Source organism: Xiphophorus maculatus, chromosome 9 (genome assembly GCF_002775205.1).
Source record: "Xiphophorus maculatus strain JP 163 A chromosome 9, X_maculatus-5.0-male, whole genome shotgun sequence".
Lineage (NCBI taxonomy): Eukaryota > Metazoa > Chordata > Actinopteri > Cyprinodontiformes > Poeciliidae > Xiphophorus > Xiphophorus maculatus.
In genome coordinates, this window is record NC_036451.1 from 18,227,062 (window position 1) to 18,248,634 (window position 21,573).

The 21,573-nt window shown below is 40.5% G+C and overlaps 1 protein-coding gene across 2 annotated transcripts in view; it reads right to left on the reverse strand.

Annotated features, from left to right (window-relative positions):
- Window positions 1-563: 563 nt before the first annotated feature.
- The window catches only part of LOC102228178 (uncharacterized protein C1orf21 homolog), a 34,165-nt gene continuing 13,155 nt past the window's right edge, over window positions 564-21,573 (reverse strand). For both annotated transcript variants that reach the window (XM_023339944.1, XM_023339943.1), the window contains exons 2-6: window positions 18,716-18,845; window positions 9,691-9,776; window positions 8,066-8,133; window positions 6,758-6,818; window positions 564-1,922 (exon numbers count right to left, since the gene is read on the reverse strand). In XM_023339944.1, coding sequence (XP_023195712.1) covers window positions 1,881-1,922; window positions 6,758-6,818; window positions 8,066-8,133; window positions 9,691-9,776; window positions 18,716-18,806 — 348 coding nt within the window. In that variant the 5' untranslated portion in view covers window positions 18,807-18,845 and the 3' untranslated portion in view covers window positions 564-1,880. The remainder of the gene's footprint in view (window positions 1,923-6,757; window positions 6,819-8,065; window positions 8,134-9,690; window positions 9,777-18,715; window positions 18,846-21,573) is intronic.

A 21,573-nucleotide genomic window follows, 5' to 3' on the forward strand; every position in this document is an offset into this window, starting at 1 on the left:
ATCCAGTTGTTAGAAAAGGTGGCATTATTGGAATGATGAGCATCATTATATCCTTGATTTTCCAGAGTGAAGTGGCCTAAGGAAACAAAACAACATTCTTCAGAGAATGGTCACGTAATCGATGGAAAAAGAAAGAAAAAGTAGCTAAAATCAAAACATTTGGATTCTAATCAAGGTGCAACATTTTGTCTTCCTAGTGGGAAATTTTATAGACATAAGGAGAAAAAAAGGACTACCTTATCCAGCCTTGATTTCAGCTGCAGTTCAGGTTTTTGCTGGTAATGTAATGCTCTGGACTGGAGGATATTTATTTTTGGGCCTCTTGGCATGAACCGAGCAACATTTAAACACTACAATTTACCACAGTGTTGCTGCTGACCATGTCCACCTCTGACTATTATACCCATCTGTACTTACTGAAATGCAGTGTCGATATTTCACCAGCAGGGGGTATTACACAGCCTTGCAGCTTTAAAGCACTCCTTTTCACGTCACACGTCTGGAAAAGTGACTTCACACTTTTTAGTTCGCTCTAGGTATAAAAAACATAAATAAAAACACCATTCAGAGCGCCTATATTTTTATCTTTAATTAAAAAAAAAAACGTATTCAAAAATAATACAACAGGACGTATCCAGCAAAGATGGTTAAAAATAATAACAATAATAATAAAAAAAAAAAACAGATCTGTGTTTCAACAACAACCACAAATTCTCCCTTTAAGTTCCTCAAAATTGTTGTCGCTGCAATGTTCATGAAAGTGTGTGAATACTGACTGGATCAGAAATAAGCTCTATGGGTACCTCTGATTTATGCACATGATAATCTGGTGAAACAAATACGATATTGTAATGTGTGTGTGTGTGGTGGAGTGTGTGTGAGACAGCCGTCTTCCACACTGAAATAAGGAAAATGAGTTTCTCTTTGTTCAATAAAACAACTCTTGTGTGTTTTTGTGTGTATAAGAGAGGATTCGTTTAAAGGAGGAGTGATTGTGCTGAGACACAGACTAAATTTTGGAGCTTCATTTTGCCGACGATTATGACATACTATGATGGACGTCAAGAACAAAAACGGCTGGAAACAAACATTTAAAGAAGGATAAATTTAACTGAATAAGTGACTGTGGCATAGAATGAAAACAAAAATAAAAACAAAACAAAACAAAAAAAAAAACAACAGGTCCTTGACTTAAAAAGGAAGGAGTAGTTTAGGAGATTCTAAACTACTAGCTCCCTCCATACTCTCTCATATTAAAATATCCCATATTTCTCCCTCTTTTATCTCCCACCCTCACCCTTTCAGTCCATCTTGGACAAGGCGAGCCCGACTGAAGGTAGTCAGGCGATAAAGTTCAGCACCATCCTCTTCTCCCTTGGGCTTTATTTTCTCTACTCCGTGTGTTTTTCAGTCCTCAACACACCAACGACAACTCTAATCTTCGATGGATATCAACACCCGGAAGTCCCGACTGCGTGGGTTTATATATTTAGAGTCAGGCCACAGAGGAGGACACGGACAGATGAGGACGGACAGGTGAAGGAAATATCTGCTTGACCGGACAGGTCCGGCGACGATCTCTCCATCGTCTCTCCCTCTACCTGAAGGGATGAGGTGCTGAGTGCTGCAGTCCGTGACGAAGCTTGTCTTTGTCCCATTCTCTTTTGTTTTGCACTTAAAGTATCACTGCCATATGCTCAGAAAACTCCCCCCCTGCCCTACACACACCAATAGTGTCCCGTCACACTGTAAAACACTGATTAAACTTTCTCTTTCACTTTCAGGCACACATAAACACACGCTACCGGTTTCACACACACTCAACGAGGCTGTCCATGGGGGGAACTGGGGAGGGGGTCGAGTCCGTGGGGGCTGGTGTGCTATGTCCCGTCTTCCTCCTCCTCCGAACAGTAGTCTCGCCCCTAAAAACAGCCAAACAGATGAAATAGAGGGTGAATACCCCACGTTTAATGACTCTGAACGGTCTGCACCTGTTACTTCAGTCACATTCAAATAAACATCTATTGCTGGAACAGGAGATGCTGAATGAGATAGTGAAGTGCTGACAGGTGGCTTGTTCTGCTGTTTGGTTTCTTTCATGAAGGTGAGGAGCTGACGGCTGCGCTGCTCCCTTCAAAGCATCTCTAACAGCCTCGTCTCTCTTCCGAACGGCGCTGGGTTTCAGCTCGGAGGCTGCGGCGTCATAAACAAAGCCTCTGCCTGCAAGACTTTCATTGCAGAATTTCTGTCCACAGCTACTCTAACGTAAAAGATAAAACTGTCCCTCGTCGTTCCTGGTAAACTGATGTGGCATTCAGGTCACCTAACTGTGAACAGATGTTTTTATTTCAATTCCCCAACACGTGGGAACATCTGGGATTTCTCCACCATCTGACCCTGATGTCCACTTTACATAAAATTCAGTGATCGCTGCAGTTAAAACTGCTTATTTGCATGTTTGCCCATTTGAATCCCATTCTTTTGCATAAGAACAACCTGCTTAGGTTAATATAAAGTCAAATGTGCAATAAATGCAAAACAACTCAAAATTGCATTAGTAGCGTTTAATAGTTATCCTCAGGTGTAGTTAACTGGTTTTGGATGCGAGCGCCATGCAAATAATACCAAAGCATCTTCTGAGGACCACTTACAATAACGAGAAAAATATCTCCACAGTACAATGCCGCCAACACAGTGTTTCCAGTGGGGACAGTTCAGGCTCGAATGTGGAGTTTTAATTCCCACATTCCCCAAACACAGGTGAAAAAGTTACATTTTGCTTTGATCTAACCAGAACACCCTCTTAAACGTGTTTTTGCTTTCTTTTTCACACTTCTTCCATAAAGGCCAGAGTTGTGAAATGTACTGTATGACCAATTGCTGTCCTGTCTGCAGATTAAATTACGCATAAGTGGCGTGTTGCTTTACTTAGAGGCATTGAAGTAAAGAATAATGGTTAGAAATGTACATTTTTATTTGTAAAATGTTTTAAAAGCTACATAGTGTTTCCTGCTTCATCATTAATATGCACTCTTTATGTTTGGCTGATAAAAAAGGATAAAGAATCAAAATATAAAATGTGATTCATGGTTATATTTTGACATGTTAAAAGCTCAGAGGGTGTAAATACTTTTGGAAGTCGCAGTAGCTGTATGCGTTCAGGTCCACCAGCCACTCATTGGAGCAACAAAATAACTTAGATATGATCTTCCAAATAATTAACACAAATTATTATTGTCCAATATTACTTTATTTTACACCTTTCTGTTTAAAATGTACGCACAGCACATAAGCTGATTTGGAAAAGGCGCAAAGTCTTATGGGATTTCAGGCTCGACTTGACAATTCAGATGTGATCTATGAGCTGAAAGTCAAAGATAAAATGCAGCTGAGCAGGCCGCCTGCAGGTTTGCCCTGGTGCTTCTCTCCTAATGTTGCTACAATCTCAAATAACAGGAACCAGCTAAAATGTGGTCCATTGTTGCCTGGCTGGCACTTTTGTCTTCTGGTAAACATACCAGCTTGGACAACTTGGTGACATAAAGCAGAGTTTAAAGTATTAAAATTACCCAAGGCTACATTTGTCTGTGCTGTTAGCCAGAGTTCCTACCCTGTTTTATTTTATCTTGATTTGTTGGTGATAAGATGTGTTGTTTCTGGATTCCTTCCAGATACACCTGACATTCAGCCAATCGTCATATGACAATAAGCAGATTGTTGGACGCCGTCGAAAGATGCTCACTTGTACTTGCCACGATAAATGACAAAATATCATCCTTGTGATCAAAGGTAAACCTTAAGGGGTTTTCATACTCCTCTGGTGTGCAGAGATGTTTATTTCCTTGTGCAGTAAATGCTTTTATTATCATACAGTTCCGAGGTAATATAGTGACAGTGACATTTACTTTCACCCAAGATGAGTAAGAAGCCCTTAATTTTGTAATTCTTTCAATCCAGCAACGTAGTCCTATGTTAAAAAAACTCAAGGGGGAAATTTTTATTATTATTATTATTTCGACTGCATTTCTTTAATAAAGTTAAAAAAACAAACTTAAAAACAGTTTTTATAAAATAAGGTAAGGAGGGTGGAAAAGCAGGTTAAAAAAATCTCATAAGAAAACAGAGTGCCATCTTGGAATAATTGGGTTACATAATCTAAACACCAACCGTTGGAAATGTAGTCTTTCTTGTACGATCACCACCTATTTAAGCATGTGGAGTTTGCCAAGCTGTCCTGGAACTGCGCGTTTGGGTCACATGAGACAAAGATGGACGTTTTCAGCAACAGACAAACATCCAAGATAATCTAATGTAAAACAAAGGATGCATAAGTGGAAAAGCAGCTCATGTTCAGTATGGTGATGCTGTGTGGCTGTTACTCTTTAAAAGGCCCTAGGAAGTGTATAAGGGTGGACTGCATCATAAACTCTTTGAAAATACCAGGACAATTAAATAAAAATCAGGTGGACTTTGCAAATAAACTAAAAGGGAGGTAATCATTGGATTGTTTTAGGAGGACAATGATCCAAAACACATGGCGGGAACAATGCTTCACCAGGTACATAATCAATCTTCTTCCATGGCCATCTCACTCCCAAGATTCAAGACTGAAATCCTATAAAAAACAACTTTTTAGGTCTGGAGATCTGAAGAGAAAAGAGCATATTAAAAGAGCTGGACTTTATTTCAGCTTCTGACCCCTCAACTAACCCTCAAATAACATATTTGAGTGTTAGACTTGTATTGTATTGCCTACTGGATAAGTTTACATGGATGATTACGAAGTTGACTAAACGGGTGGTAATAGCAGCACAAGCAGCATCAACAGCCATTTCATTATAGTTTAACTAATTTGTAAAATCTGTTTTTATCTTTTACAAAAGGAAAACATTTTTCTATAAAATATACAATTCTACTGTAACTCTTCCAATGCTTCTTACATATTTTTTTCCAGGGGTATCGATAAAAGTGGCTGGCTCAATATTTTCTATTAAAGCAGCACAATAAACTGAATCACAGTTGTCATCGCAAATATTTATGTGTGAAAAAACTAAATTACAGTGTGTGTGTGTGTGTGTGTAGGCCAAAAAGTTTCAAACACCATTCATTCAGACGTTGCATTTAAATACTATATTTGCTTTTAAAAAATGGAGTAGAAAACAGCATCAGTGTTTGGTCACATCAGCGGTTGGATTTTGGCAAAGTTCCTAGGTTTTATAAACCTATACAGAAACACAGATTGGAGAGAAGCGTCTCATTTTGTGCAGACAAGTCTCGCTTTGGGTGATGACTCATATTGAGTTAAAACCCCATCTCCGCTGAGAAAATAACTACTTAAGTGAGGACTTTAAACGTTGCAGAACTTTTTCGTAATGTAAGAAAGTGAAGCAAAAAGAAAAAAGCCTCGTTGCATAATAAGGTATGCTTCAAGCACTTTGTGAAGCTGAGGAGAACTGCTGAGTCCATCATTTAGTCTTTGTAGGGGAAGAGCTGCTTTTGCACACAATAATTTTGTTTAAATGTTGAAACCAGATTTTTATATACACTGTATTAAAACATAACTTTTTTCCTCACTGTCAAACTTAATGTCTCCTATTTTGGGTCATCCAGGAATACCTATTATTACTATAGAATCACTGTTTTACTACCATCCAAATTCAGAGCTTCCTTGTGTGGAATCATGGAAAAAATTCAAGATATCTGGAAGAGAACTGTGGACGTCTCCGGGTTTTGTTCATCTGTGGGGACACTTTCCAGATAAAGTGTCCATGTTCATCTGCTCAAACAATTAGTATGAACGGCATGTGAATGTCCAGCCATCATACAGCTAATGAAAGGAGTTAGTTTTGGAGCGAAATGGGCATTTAGCAAATAAATTAAAACAACGCTAGTAATTCTGACCCAAAATGTTTATTCAGACAGTGAGGAAAAAGAGGTTGTGTCTCTGTTTAACCCTCTATGGCATGACTTTTTATTTTTGTGGGGAAGAAATATTTTCCTGCATTCTTTGGGAGCTTGGTGGTCCCTAATTACATGTCAATCATAAAATCGGACTCTGACACCTCCTGGAACCAGATTTGGGTTTGTTGCCTCAGGGTAACATTGGTCTAGAACACCAAGATTGTCTACACTGATTATGAGAAATGAAATACAAATCAAACAAAAACTATATTCATAAAAGAACTATTTTTTGGACAAAAATATGTCAAAAATCATGCCCCCCAAAAAATAAAATAAAGGAGCAATGTGAGGTACAGCTATGTGGTTTGTTGCCTGAGGGCAACGCCATGCCATAGAGGGTTAATGGTGTATGTAAACATCTGGTTTCAACTGTAGAGAAGAATGGGACCTTTGAGATGTGTGCACAACCTTTACCATTTGACAACGTGATACTCGTCTCTCAAGAAATAATGTGAATCTCTTTATATTTGGCTGCAAGCATAAAAATGATTCAGAGCAGGGAGTAAAAATAAAAATGAGTCATTACTTGTTTCACCGTGTCATTCAAGTAGCTGGCAAAAAGGAACAAGTGTTCATAAAATGCAGTGATTACCTTTCCTTCTGCTTCAGCTCGTACCAAGAATAACAACGTGGACTAATAAATGTCTTTGTTTATTTTTTAATTTTGTCCCTTTTAATTTCGAAACCCAGCTGTGACTTTTTAAATGATGTTAAATGTATTTTCTACTTCCATCAAACCAACCCCCACGGGCCACTAATGAAGACACACACGCACACACACCCCCACGGGCCTCACCTTTTCAATTTTCTCATCCAGCATCCTGAAAAATTCCTGCTGGCTCTCTGACGTGTGAATGCTGAGGGAGACGGAGAAAGGGAGGGAGAGGAAGTCGGAGGATGGAGATGAGGAGGAGGAGGAGGAGAAAGGAGGCAACAAATACATCATGAGAATTTTCCGTTACACACCTCCCTAACCCGAACCCCCCACAGAGAACAAACACAGATGAACACTCTCTGCAGTGTGAGAAATTGTCTGTTTAGGACTCTACAAATGATTTTAAATAATAATTCAATGAAAAAAAAAATCAAAACGGTCCTTGAAAGGACAAAGAGTCCAACACGTAGCTGCCATTAGTCACACGGAGCCTGAGGTGGACGGCCAAACTGCTTTGCAAAAGCCAGGCGCTTCAGATTGTTTACTTACAGGAGTCACGCTGTGAAGGAGGTGACAGTTTAATAAAGGGTCAGCTCGGCCCAGTAATGAACCAATGAATGCGCTCAACTTTTGTCAACAACTGCAGCTACTCTTACGTCTTAAGGTTGGCAAAAGATGTAAACTATTACAAACATGTCAGCCTGAAATGTTCTCATAGAGGGAGAGAAATTTCCGTAAGCTAAATTATTGACAACATTAAAATAACTAAAACTATTTTACCTAACTTAATTAAAACATGGGATTATTGTGACATTGTTGCATTTGACAAGATTCATGTTAGCCCATATTTTCCCAAACTCCAAGGTTCAAAAGTTAGTCTTTATTTTTAATTTTGTAGTATGTATTGCTACAGTCAGCAGTGGTTCAGATGGAAGAACTAAGGATAAGGATATGTGTACCAATGCTTGCATGCATGTATGTAGGTTAGCATACATAGAAGTTCGCATTAATGTATGAATGAATGAACAGATAGATAATGGACAAAGATTAGAGGGTGAGTGGACAGATTCAACTTCAAAACAATAGAATACAACATGAAGTCTAAAAATGTATGCAGACAACCTGTATTATCTTTTCCACAACAATTTTTTTGTAAAAACTTTCACTTAAAACACCCAATTACTTTGTAATATCATGAGTGAACTCTCCCTTTAACAGTTGTTTGAGTGCTGCTTACACTCCACAGGTCCCTCAGAAGAATAACAAATAAAAACCTGGATGCTTAAGCCATCATATTGGCATCACACAGTAGGACAGCTTCTTCCTGTGATAATTTATGCTGTTTTCTCCTTTAATCCATCACTCACTATGATTGACTATGTAAATGTATCCAGTTTATTTAACAAAGTATCTCTGAAGCAGCTCGAAGGGCTGCTGCCGTCCACTTACTTAGATTTGATGTTTGTTGCAGCCGCCTCTTTCTGCTGTTTGCCCCTGTACTCCACATTGCTCTTCTCCTGAGAACAAACACACACAGATGCCATTAGTTTTCATTATCAGCAGACAGAACAGATTCCAAACACAACGACGGGTATCAGCAGAGCGGTCACGCTGCTGACAAATCAAAAACCTGAATGACTGAGCTGCGCCCTCACCCAGTTGCTGCAGGACATGGGTCACAGACATAATGCTTGAGCATCTAATAAACCCGTTTCTCAGTGCTGATCAAGGTCAGCTCTAGTCAATCTTTCTGCAGCCATGTTCAGGTCTGCGCAGAGGTTAGTGTTGACAACCCAGAAAGGTTCAGAACCTTTCTGGGTCTCAAACTCCAGTCCTCGAGGGCTGCAGTCCTGCAACTTTTAGATGTGCCTCTGCTGCACCACACCTGAATAGAATAATTAGGTCATTAGCAAGGCTCTGGAGAACTGATCTACACAAGGAGGAGGTAATTAAGCCATTTCATTCCAGTGTTTTGTACCTGTGGCACATCTAAAAATTGTAGGACTGCGGCCCTCGAGGACTGGAGTTTGAGACCCCTGGTTTAGAAGATACAACTTTTGTCTTTTCTTTATCGTGACATTGTCTCTATTGTAACTTTCAAATTTTGCCGCTTTAAGGTGACTGACCAACATAGGGCTGTCTGTGGAATGAAAATCATGCATGGATTAAAAGAACAAATCTTTGTTTTAAAATATATAGGCTAGGGAATCCATTCAATAAAATATGCTTTTGGAGCAACAAATTACACTTCAGTTAAAAACAAAAAAGAAAGGAAAGGGACTTTCGAAGCTTGCAAGAACACGTTTCCGCCAATTCTTGGAAAAGTTTGACTTTAGTAAATCAATGAATGAACCGAGCATAGTGTTGGAGCAGCATAATAATAGTGTTAAAGCTCGTCTTCTGCTTGTAACCTTGTGTTTTTATGAAATAGTGTTTCTGTAGTGTGATCCTCGCTGCTGTTTTACAATCAAGATTTATTATGCTTCTCACTGTTTTAACAATGGCCAGGACGCCACTATGTCCACTTACATGAAAAAAGAAACAACCTGTCCTTGTATTCTCTCACCATCATAATGTTCAGGCCTTCTGTGACCTGAGGAGGAAGTGGATTTATTCAGAGATAATGTGCCTCAGCTTATAAATTATTTACACCGTCAGGTAAGACATAGTGGCAGTAAAATCATTGATGAGGTTTTAGAGCAAAGTGACTTCATAAAACTCCTCTGATGTGTTTAAAACCTAAAGATTTTTGCAGTGGCGGCCTGGAAACCAACCATGCGCTCAGCCTACACATTCCACACACGCCAGACTGTTGTCTCCACCTGCTTGTGAGGAACCTTTCTGTTTGCCTCTGTGTATTTTTTTTGTGTGCTTGTGCAAAAAGAGAGTGTGTGTGTGTGCTGCACAGACAGAGAGAGCTGCCTTTGGACACAAACGCAGGCCTGTTGGCTGGAGCTGATGAGCTGTCAGAGGAAGGTTTGAGTGTGTGCGGATGACAGACTGTCAGTGGACTGGCTGCTGTATTTTGTGTTTGTGTGCATGCGTGTGTGTGTGTGTGTGTGTCCGTCTCTCACCAGGTTCTCCTGGTTGCGTACGTTCACCCGGTTTTCATCCCCTCTCATGTACTTCACCTCTTCCACTCCCTTCATCTTGTATTCGTCTGAGAACAGAAGAGTTGGCATGATTAAAGGAGGGGGAATTAACAATTACATGTATTTATGAGGAGTTACCCAGAGACGAAACGTCAAGCACATTCCTTTCATTCGCGTTTTGACAAATTTTGAGAGAAAAGATAGGGGGGAGGAAACGTCCTTTTCTGCATCGTCACTGCATTATATTATCAAGGCTGATCATTATTCTATTGATTTTTAGCCACATGTGGTCGATGGCAATGTGAGAACAGAACCTGATGCGACATTTCATAATATGCACGACAGTCGAGGCGGAAGTACATTTAGATGGGACGTTGCTTTACCATTGGAGCATTAGAAATATAGAAGCAGCAACATAGAAACAGCATGAGGAAATACCAGAGAAGACAGAAGAGAAAAGGAGAGAGGGTGATGATAAGGAGGAGGGAGATGGGGAGGATTAGAGACCAGATGAACAGCTTCTTGGCTGCATGGACAGCTTAGACGGCTAAGACAGTTAGGAGGAGCTCAGTAGAGACGAGAGCTTTAAGGCTTCATTGAAGATGACACGGCTCACACACCGCCGTCCATCCCTCCTACCAACAGCAACTATTTAGGATAAGACAGATATTTTACATTGTCTTACTGACCATTTTGAAATTGTATTTGTGTTAAATTGTCAAGGAATGCATAAACTAATGTCATTTGTACACACTGTAAGTCCAAGTGCTTTCCCAGAAGGAAAGTAAAAATATAATTAAGACTAAATACCATGGTAAAGTGGTGAAAATGGAGTATTACATAAGGACAAAAACAACAAAAATGGCTAAAACATGATATAAGTGAAAAGACAATTGCCTTTACTGCAAAGATTTAAGCCATTACTTCAATAGCAACACAAGCCAGATTACAGTTTGCAAATGCACACAGAAACAAAGTCCTTCATTTCTGAAGACATGTCCTGTTGTCTGATAAAACTAGCATTGATGGGTTTTGCCATAATCGCCATAGTTACATGTGAAGGAAATGGACGAAAGCCCAAGAACACCATCCAATTATGAAGCATGGAGGAGGCAGTATTATGTTTGCAGGTGTTTTGTTGAAGGAGGGACTGGTGCACATCAAGAAAATATGGCATCATTCGGTAAGACCATTATGTGGAAAGATTGAAGCAACATCTTAAGAGCTACAAGAGCTAAGAGCTTAAGAGTTACAAAGTGGCTTAAAAACAACAGAATCAATGTTTTGGTAGCCATCACAAAGTCCAGACATCAGCCTCCCTGGAAAATGTGTAGGAAGAACTAAAACGGCATGGAAACCTAAGTGAATTACATCAGTTTAATCAGGAGGAATGGGCCAAATATTCAGCAAAGTATTGGGGAAGCTCATAGAAGGATACCCAAAACCTATCCAAGTCGTACAGTTTAAACTTCTGGCTGAAAAAGTAAAAAAATATATATACATATCAAAAATGTCTCTGTTATTTAACAATAAGAAATAGTTTTTGTAACCGTAACTGAACATAAACTGGGACAGTTTAGCAGCATTTTGCAGGAATATTTATTTGGTTTATGTAAATATCTGGTTTCACCTGATGAAAATATGCACCTTAAGCGAGTATTTTGAATAAACAAAAAACAAAAAAACAATTTGCCTAGACTTTACATTTTTAATTTTGCACAGTGGTGCAGTTGGTAGAACTAGCAAGAAGGTCCTGGGTTCGATTCCTGGCCCGGGATCTTTCTGCATGGAGTTTTGCATGTTCTCCCTGTGCATGCGTGGGTTCTCTCCGGATACTCCGGCTTCCTCCCGCAGTCCAAAAACAGGACTTAGGCTAATTGGTCTCTCTAAATTCTCCGTGTGTGTGTGTGTGTGTGTGTGTGCGCGTGTGTGTGTGTGTGTGTGTGTGTGTGTGTGTGTGTGTGTGTGTGTGATCGTTTGTCCTGTCTGTCTCTGTGTTGCTCTGCGACAGACTGGTGACCTGTCCAGGGTGACCCCACCTCTCGCCCAAAACGTTTGGTGGAGATAGACACCAGCACCCCTCCTGACACTAGTAACAAGGGTGTTAGAAAATGGATGGATGAATGGATGGATACATTTTTAACCAATTCGGCATAAGAAATGGTACACATTACAGCAAATATGTAGAAGTTGGTAAATATTTAATTGTAATTCATAATAAAAAAAATGCATTATATTTATAATAGAGCAAACAAACTCTAGAATGAGCTGACCACCACCAGCACTGAGAATTATCAGCTCAATGCCTGCTTGTCTTTTAAGGTAACCGCTGACAGTGATAAAACCCATAAAGAGCAGCAACACCTGATTTTATCTGTTCCACATCTTGTTTCTCTGCCCTCACTATCAGCAGCGACTCTGTTCCTGTCTGTGTTTATATCTGCGTGTCCCTTTGTACCCAGCTGAAGCTCTCCCTCCCCTCTGCTCACGCTCCTCCTGTACCTTGATCACCTGTGTGTCTTGCATTCGAGCACAATCACATGCCTTCCAACAAGTACGTCACTGCAGAGCCTAACGGCGGCCCGCGGTTAACCAACAAATCATCTGTTCAAGAACGTGGTGTTGGGAAGCGGCGCTACTCCTCTGCTGTTTATGCCAGGAATGTAAACGAGTTTCAGCAAAGCCGCTCCTGTCTGAACATGCCACCGTTCACAAACGGCTCCTTAACGCAACGCAGGCCCACCGAGGCTGGATGTGCTCGGTAAACACATGGCACATCACAGCGCTGCAGCAGGAAGCAGAATTAAGAGCCGTTTCCTCTGCTCTCCAGTATGGCACTACAACCGTTTACACTGATGTCAAGCTGTGTAAGCTGTCAATTAGGGTGGATACAGCAGGCAGGGAAATTAGCAGCTCTAGGCCACAGAGATGGATCTAAATGTACATTTGCACATAGCGGTTATGAGAAATGCCATTTTATGATGCTGGATTTGCCTGAATATTCTCTCCCTGTTCAAGTATCCTGGCTAAGCCTAACGTGATGAATATAGAAAGATCAAAGTGGCCCAGCTTACACCATCACAGACTTCAGTTTAGATAGGAGCAAAAAAAAAGGGTGAGTTGCATTTGTGTGTGTGTGTGTGTGTGTGTGTGCGTGTGTGTGTGTGTGTGGCCGTCCCTGTCAAAAGAAATGACACGGGTGTTTCGTCACGTCGTTGCCGGGGCTCGCTTTTGGGTGGGAGGGAAACGAAAAGCCGTCAGAGAGGAGAGAGAGAAAGAGAGGGAGAGGGAGATGAAAGGACTATTTCGAGAAGCTGCGGTTTTGTGATGTGGACATCTTTCTCGTCTCTGATTAGAGAGCAGGGATCTGCGCTGACCTTAAGGACCCGTTGCGAGTGCACGACGGATGTGTCTGTGGGACTGTTTCAGAGTCAGAATGCCTCCGAATCTGAATGTCGCTGCATCTGAGTGTCTGCGCAGCTCGTGAGTCATTTAAATGGCCTTATTTGGCCATGTCTGCTCTCACAGCCCGGCCTGCCCTGTGGCTATGTCACTCTGTCCTTCCTGCCGAGCGTCCTCCCTCCCAACCCAACTGGCTGCAAGCCATCGGCAGCCTGGCATCAACATTTACACCTGAGCTGAAATCAAAAATCACGCGCATCAAACGGTTATCAGCAACGAAACAAAATCAGAGCGGGTTTATTGTGGCAGGCGTGAAATGACAAAAGTGGAAGTTTAAACTATTAAACCAGCTGTGACATATTTACAAACGTAAATCTTATCCCATTGTGTTGCATCTGCAAAGTTGTGGTCTTATCCAAGACCACATAAAAAAATGTATTATTTATTTGTATTCATATAGAACAGCCGGCATATTGGACTGGCTGAGAGGCTTAGGTGCTGTAAAAAAGAACAACTCTAAATAAATTTAGTTAAATAAATGGACACATATCAATGTGTATACAAATATATATGACATATTAATGCATATAATTTAAATTGATCATTCACCTACCAATGGACGCTTTTAATTCTGGATTCTGGTACAAAACTGACAAGAATTGGTAAACAAAGTCTTACTTTGAATGTTATAAAATTTAATGAGTGTGTTTCAGCTGCTCTCCGTCTGGCTCTTTGCAACACAGAAAACCACGTGAGCAGGTGGTTTTCTGTTACAGATGGTTAAAATGCTTCAACAGTCTCATTTTTCACTGTATTTATGATTTTAAAAAGGACTGAAATGTGTTCAACTGTTAGAGGAAACCCATAATTAAGTAAAAATAATCTGCACAGCTGCCTTTAATATAGTTCAGTGAGTTATGCAAGTACAATCACAGAACCGGAAAATTTAAGCTAAACAACAGCTAAAAAAATAGCTTAGATTTTACTTACTTTACAATAAGGTAGAATATGTAGTATGAATTGGGCTGCATAGATGATAAGGGGGAATTGAATATCCTGAATCAGACAGACAGGAGCTCTTTCTAAGGAGTAGTCCTGCAGGAGAAGTGCTGTAGACAAACAGAGGGCATCGGCATTGACTTGAGGCAAGGCTGTAATTTGACCCGATGCTTTCAAAAGCCATGCGATCAAATGTGACTGCACAAGAGATCAAATTGCAATCATTATCACATGCGGAATATCAAAATCACTAAAGACTGCTTGGATGCGACATTTGGTAGCCTATTACGTTTCAATTCTGTGCATTCAGGCTGTGTGCTTGAATTTTATAACCAGCAAGTTGGAGGGATGAACTCTCACTGCCCTTGATGGCAACACCTAATATAGATTTTAGTGGCCTGTGGAGACGCAACATTACACTCACATGTTTTCCTGATATCATGCAACCGGACACGGCACAAATCGTAATGGGACTTGCTCTTTTAAATGCTTCTCCAGTGAGAACATTTTCCAGATCATTTTGAAATACATAATGGCGGCAAAGAGTTTGGCTGAGGATGGAACTAAGAACAAAATTTGAGCTAGTTCTGCTGTAATATGTACGTACATGTGAGGCTGTAGGGATTAGTAACAGATCCCTGATCACTATTTGACTCACTTTTTTAATAGATGCAACCAGTGCAAGCGTGGGGAAGAAAAAAACTGTTTAGGAGTTATGCAGTTATACAGCTACTGTTATCTGTCTTTTATTAAAGACTAATGATATATGTTGAACCTTCACCTTCTGCTGGACACATTTTATATCCATCATAAGTTGTTTTTTGCTTAAGAATGAAGTATATTCTAATATTAATGGGGCTGTATTGATTTTAGATAAATGTTTGGCATATTTACAAGGATTACACGGACTATGACTAAATGGTGGGCTATTGTAATAACATAAAAGTTCAGGGGCATTTAATTGCCGTTAGATATTTGAGAAGAAGTCGTAATGTAATGTGTTATCGTTACGACATACTTCCTCTTTAACTTACAAAGATACCTGTAAGGTGCAACACAAGTAATTCATGATAACATTCAACAGTGTGCATACAGTCAACATTTGTTCAGCTTCTTATTAGTCATATCTGTAGTCCAGAAGATAAACATGTTAAATGTGTGTAGTTTCTTTAAACTGAGCAGTTTATTTCCTGCCCAGTCAGACCTTGTGGCCTCCCATTTCCATTGAAAATGAGCGATGTACCACTTTCACCTCCTTGTGATGGATTTGCTTACCAGAGAAGCAACTTTTGACCTTTTTCGGTCTTCTGCACGTTTTTTTTTTCCCCATTTCTGTGTAAAGAACTTGTTTTTAATAGGCCAGAAATGTAGATGTAGACCTAAACATTATTTAGGTCTTATAACTCAGAACTGACACATAGGAGTTCCTAAAAAAATAAGATAGTGAAGCATATGCATCTTGCTTCTATGGTGACTCAGAAATGACTTTAATATTTGTAATGTTTAGAAGTCAAAACAGAAAAGATATCTTCATTTTATTTAATATGCTAGAAAAAGGCATTTTCTTTACTCCATGGGTGCAAAATATTCCACTTCAGGTTTAGATTTAGCGAACTGTTTGGGATTTTATACATCGTTTAAGAACCGTCTGAATGGGAACCTTATTAGAAAAATAAAAGTTAAGAAATCAAAGTTGGGCAAAATGGAAATCAACAGTTCAAGCCTCAAAGAAAGAATTGGGGAGCCTCCTCTAATCAGAATACATAAACTGTCAAAGAACTATAAACTAGACATTATATTGCTTATTGCACAATTAAAAATATTTACATTTCTAAGTATATTTGAAAAAAAATTTAGAAATTAAATTTTAAGGGCTGGGAAGTTATTGTCCTTTTCTCCCCACATTGAGACATTTTACTCCTTTAAGACCAGAGTTGGAGACTAAAAATGAAGGGCAAGGGGTGAAATCATAGAGGTCTGTTGACAGTTTTCTGATGCATGGTTTAAATAACAGTGAAATGTGTATGCTGAATGTCTCTCTGAATGTTTGGGTGCTGCATCATGCAATCTAGCAAACACATGCAGCACATTATAGAGTTATCTGCTCTCAGATCTCCTCTCCCTGTGATTATTCCCCAGATCAACAGCTTGATGCTGAGGAGGGAGAGTGTTGCTATTTTTCCTCGCTGTTTGTGTAATGGAGCTCTGCCTTTTTCCGGTTATTGTGTGGGAGCAGCTAATAGGGCTGGGGGTTGGGGAAGGCGGGTGGTTTAAGGCTAAGCTGGAGTCTGGATGGACAAGTCCAAATATCTGGGATGCACTCGCACCGAAATCTGCTGGTGCGCGTTTCAGTGTGAGAAAGAAGAAGAGGGTAACTAAACACGCCGACGTACGGCACACAAACTCACCGACACGCAGGCTACTAGGGGGTAAATTTATGAGCGTAAGCGAGACGGACTGTCTGACCAGGGGCTATCAGTCTTTTCCACCTCAGTTATGAAAAGTGAAATGAACGCAGCGAGGAAGCTGGAGAAGGGTGGAGGGATTGAGAGGTAAAAGATGACATGAGGTAGATAAGAAGAAATAAGGGAACTTAAAAAAACAGATTTTAAAAGAGCTAGTAATCAATCATGCTACTCATCAAGTCACACATCCACTGTATGCAAATACATGTGGACAAGTCCAAACAGTAGTCTGCCCCATCCACAGCTACTCCACATTCCACTTTAATCAAAAGACAGCAGAAAGGGGACGGGACAGGCTGGGAGGAAATGGGAGGAAGGGATGTGAAAGGACACAAGGTTTTGACCTAATGTTGCACAAGAGACGAGAGGAAAAGAGCCGAGCAGAAGAAAAGCGGGGAGATGAACGCAGGAAAAGAGGGAGGAGAGAGATGGGGGTCATGGAGACCCAAAATAGACAGAGTGGCAGAGAGAAAGAGGAAGAGACGAACGAGGCCTGGAGCAGGGGGAAGGAAAGGAGGCGATCTGAAAGTGGCTGGAAAGTTTCGAGGAGAGAGAAAACGATGAGCATCAACACATGTCGGTCTCCTTTCCTCTCTCAAGGAAATTACTCTCCTTGGACTGCCTCCCTCTCATTCTCTGGCTCGTTTTGTTGCTCTAATAAAAAATCAAAAGAGAGTAGAGCGTAGAAATTTCCGGGGTGAAAAGAGGAGAACGTGTCTGAGAGAGAGTAGAAGGATGGGAAAGGACCAGAAAGTCAACGGGAGGTGGAAGGGAAGAGCGGAAAGGGGGTCAAAGGAAAACCATGAGAGACGATGAAGATGGTGGTAGGGGGGTCTCCTATGGATCATCTGCCACAATTCATCCAACTGTGTCGCTCCTAATTCTTAATCTCTGCTAATCCTACGACAGCCATCATCTCTTTTTCATTCCAGTCCATTATTACATCACAGCTGGCTGCATGCAATTAAAGATAGAGCTGTAGCCGTCACTAATGAACCTCTGGCCGGTTTTCCTTTCCACCCATCACATAATTAAAGTAGGAGGTCTTTCCCTGGATCATTCATGGTTCAAACTCAAATCTCCACCAACAACCCTTGTAACTGTGTGGAAAAACAAAAATATGAAATGACTGAGAAACTCTAAAAAAGGTCAACCTCTACCGACCTATTTTTAGAGAAACAAACACCCTTTGCCAGTTTCTACCCAAATTCAAGCCCTTCTGGTTTCCATTTAAACAAACCGTCTCGTGGCCAGCTTCTTAAACCACTACATAACAGCACACATCATAGTTAGGTCATCTGAGAATATAGAAATATTCAGATCTCAGGTGCATATTTAATTTTCTGCATTAGATTTTATAATACACCCAGTTTCCATTGAGTGTCAGTCTAGTTTTATTTCAGTATTAAAATCTAAGATTAATATGTGATGGACATGGAATCTTCCAAACTGAAGAGGAGCAAGAAGAATTGAGCAACACATTCCACAGGAACATTTCAAACGTTTTTACAAAAACACTCTGATTCCAGAATATTTGAAGGAAAATGGGGCTTTACTCTGAACTTGACACCCTTTATTGACAACAAAGCTCCTGAGCTGGTGTTACCTAAAAACCTGTTGGCAAGAAAAGATTAAAAACACTTTTAACACGACGAGGTTCTGTCTTCACTTACTAACTTATATTAAAAGAAGAACTGGAATTTGGAGGGTGGAATTTGCAGCTTCTGGCCTGATCAGAAATATTTAATTTGTTGAAAATGTTTAATTGTTATGAAACATGTTTTAGTTTCATTATGTTAAAATTGTTACAGCATACATAGTTTCCTAACTTTTTACCCAGCCCCACTTTAGAGCGGACTCAAAGTTATCTCTCCATCCAGTTTAGTGCTGAAATATTAATCTCCAGCGTCGCTCTTAACAACATTTTCACCCTCTGGGTACTTCCTCTCTCCTATATGAGCAGTAAACACAGAACACTAATAAGACTGCAGTTGTTGATACTGATATTTTCCAAACCAGAGTACCCAGCTCTGCCAGAGGGCTCTGCGGGTTCAGAGCGAGGCCACGGGTCTGCGCTGAACTCAGCTGTGGAGTGAGACGGAGTTGCGGGCATCGTCTCGACAGCCAGGAGTAAAACTGACCAGAGTAGAGGTCTCCGTTGCTGTAGGCCTTCCCGCGTCCCTCCTCATCGTTGGGCACGGCCGACACCTGCTTGGCCGAGGTGCAGCCCATGACCTCACTGTCTGAAACTTCTCCTCATCGCACTCGCACCTGGACGGGGCAGAGAGCAGAGATTTACAATCACAAAACACACAATAAAATGCATGTCAATGTAGAACTGGGGGGAGAAAGCAGAAGTTTTCTATATTTGAGAAAACTGTACACACATAACCTTTATTACCTCTCTGTCTGTTAACAAACCTAACTAAACCGAAAGTATTTCTATTTGCTACATGTCAAAATAAGAGAGAATTTGTATTAATTTTATCAAATTCAGAAGATTACATTATAAACTTGGAAATAAAAACCAAATGGTGACATCATAACTTTGGAAGATTCTGATAATTCACACAATTTGAGTTAAGTGACGGTACAGTATGTGGATGTATTTTACACACCGCCTCCTTATGTGACATCACTGGAATAATCAACGCAAATCAGTCATAATATTAAAAATAATAACTGCTGACCTCCATACGTCTCATTAAATTTTCCAGATGCTTGAAGATGCCACATTAGACTGTAGACCAGAGTAAACAGACAAGAATATCAATCATACAGTTGAGGAACGAGATCAATCCCAGAAGAAAATTAAACAGCTTTGTGAAGATGCGGCCGATAAGACGGCAAGAAGTGTCATTATCCACAGTAAAGCAATGGTTTTCCTAGAAGCAGCATTCAGATTTTATGCCTCACATATCTGGAATAAACTTCCAGAAAATTGCAAAAGAGCTGAAACATTGCGTTTCTTTAAATCGAGACCAATACCACACCTGTTTAGAGCTGCATATGAACCATAATAAATGGAACATTTACCAGTACATTTGATGTGCATTGCCTTGTTGCTGAATTGTGCCATACAAATAAGCTTGATTGATTTAGAAAATAAGAATTACTTTTGTTATCGTAACTGACTCAAACGAGAAAAAGTTTTGTTTGTTTTAATGTCAAATTACTGACCATATCTGTAATCATTTTAACAACAACAACAATATTAATATTTCATTTTAATCATCTTGAAAATGTGGTGATGGCATCTTCCCACCCAGCAGGGGGGCTGACAAAAAGCAGGTAGGATCGTTGTCAGTCAAATGCATCACAGACGGACTCCATGTCAGTCACTAAGACATAACGCCATCATTGTCAGATCCCTTCTGATTGCTGCCAGTCAGAATCTGTGTTTCTCAAACGTAACTGAGACGAAGAGGAGAACGGCTTGACAAGGGTCAAGAAAAGGATGGACAATAAGTGAGAAAGGGGGGGGAAAAACGAGTGGAGACCTTCAAACACACCGTCTGCCCCTCCTTCCACCCTCAGAGCGTTTGAAGTTGGACAGGCTCAGTGTTTATTCCTGTGTTCAGGCGGAGCCAACCGGACCCGTCTTATCCAGCTACAAAGTACCAGGTGTATGCGATGCGGAGAGACGCTGAACCAGCGCTCTGAGACTAACTGGGCTTTAATTTGCTTTAGACAACTCAGTCAAACAGTGGGAGGATTTGCCTTCCTGGTGAATCAACGTTAATCTCTAGAGCCCAAATGGGAGCTCATGTTAATTTCCCCAAAGGCCTCAACCGGCGAGACGGAGCCGTAGCAAGGGAGAAACAATCAGGCGGACACCGCTTGTACAGCTGGTTGTTGCACTGTCACCTGTGGTGTTCGTGGGACACCTCAGCTTCACACCAAACCTACTGGAGCCATCAGGATGATCTTTCTACAGTCAGAGGCACGTTGTCATAAATAATCTCATCCGGCGTAATCTGTCCACGCTGAATGAGCAACACAAACGAGGATCCTGCACCAATCAAGACGAGGTGTGTGTGCAGAGTAGCGAGCTGTCACATGTGGAAGCAGCACGGTGGAGCAGAGGGAGCGCCGAACCGAGGTGGAACAGGAAAGTATTCACAACCCTGCTTTCAAATTTTGTGAGATTAAAACTATAAATGTTACCAAAACTTCCAACAAAACAGGTTAAGAGTCCAACACAAAGGAGCATTGATTTATGAAGTGGAAGAAAAACGATTTGTGGTTTTCAAACTTTTTTGTTTTTTTTAAACAAAAGAAGATCTGAAAAGTGTGGCGTGCACATACAAGTAAAATCCAGGGAAACCAACCGTGCTGGAAGACAGCAGCAGAGTATTTGAAGAAAATTATTGTGATAATGTAGAGAAATATTGCAAATATTGACCGTAACAAACCCACAATTTCATCCCTTATGGTAAATAGTAAATGGCTGGTACTTGTTTAGCGCTTTATCAGGTCCAGAGCGCTTCACGCTGCATTCAGTCATTAACTTATTCACATGCAAAGATAACATAACAACTGTTTATCTCAATTGTAGGGATAAACAACAGCAAAAATTCACACAAGTGGCTAAATATACACCAATAAAAAGTCAAATTGTAAATCATGTAACCTAAAATACACAGACATTGCATCCAAGCAGTACTTTGCAACTGATATGCTGCACTACGATACAGTAAGATGCATTAGATGAGGCTTATATTGAACTTTTTGGCCAATTTGAAAATTCAAAGCAAACTCTTCTCATCACCTGGACCATCATTCTCACTGTGAAGCAGGGTGGTGGCTGCATCATGATCTGGATTTTCTGCAACTGGGACCAGTAGGCTGGTCAGACTTGAGAGGAAGATGAACCTAGCTACCGGTAAATATGGAGAGATGCAACCCTGGGTGAAATTATGTTAGATGTTGCAAAAGACTGGTAACTGAGGCTGCAATTTACCACAACAAACAGAATTACATCATGGTAGATGGTAGA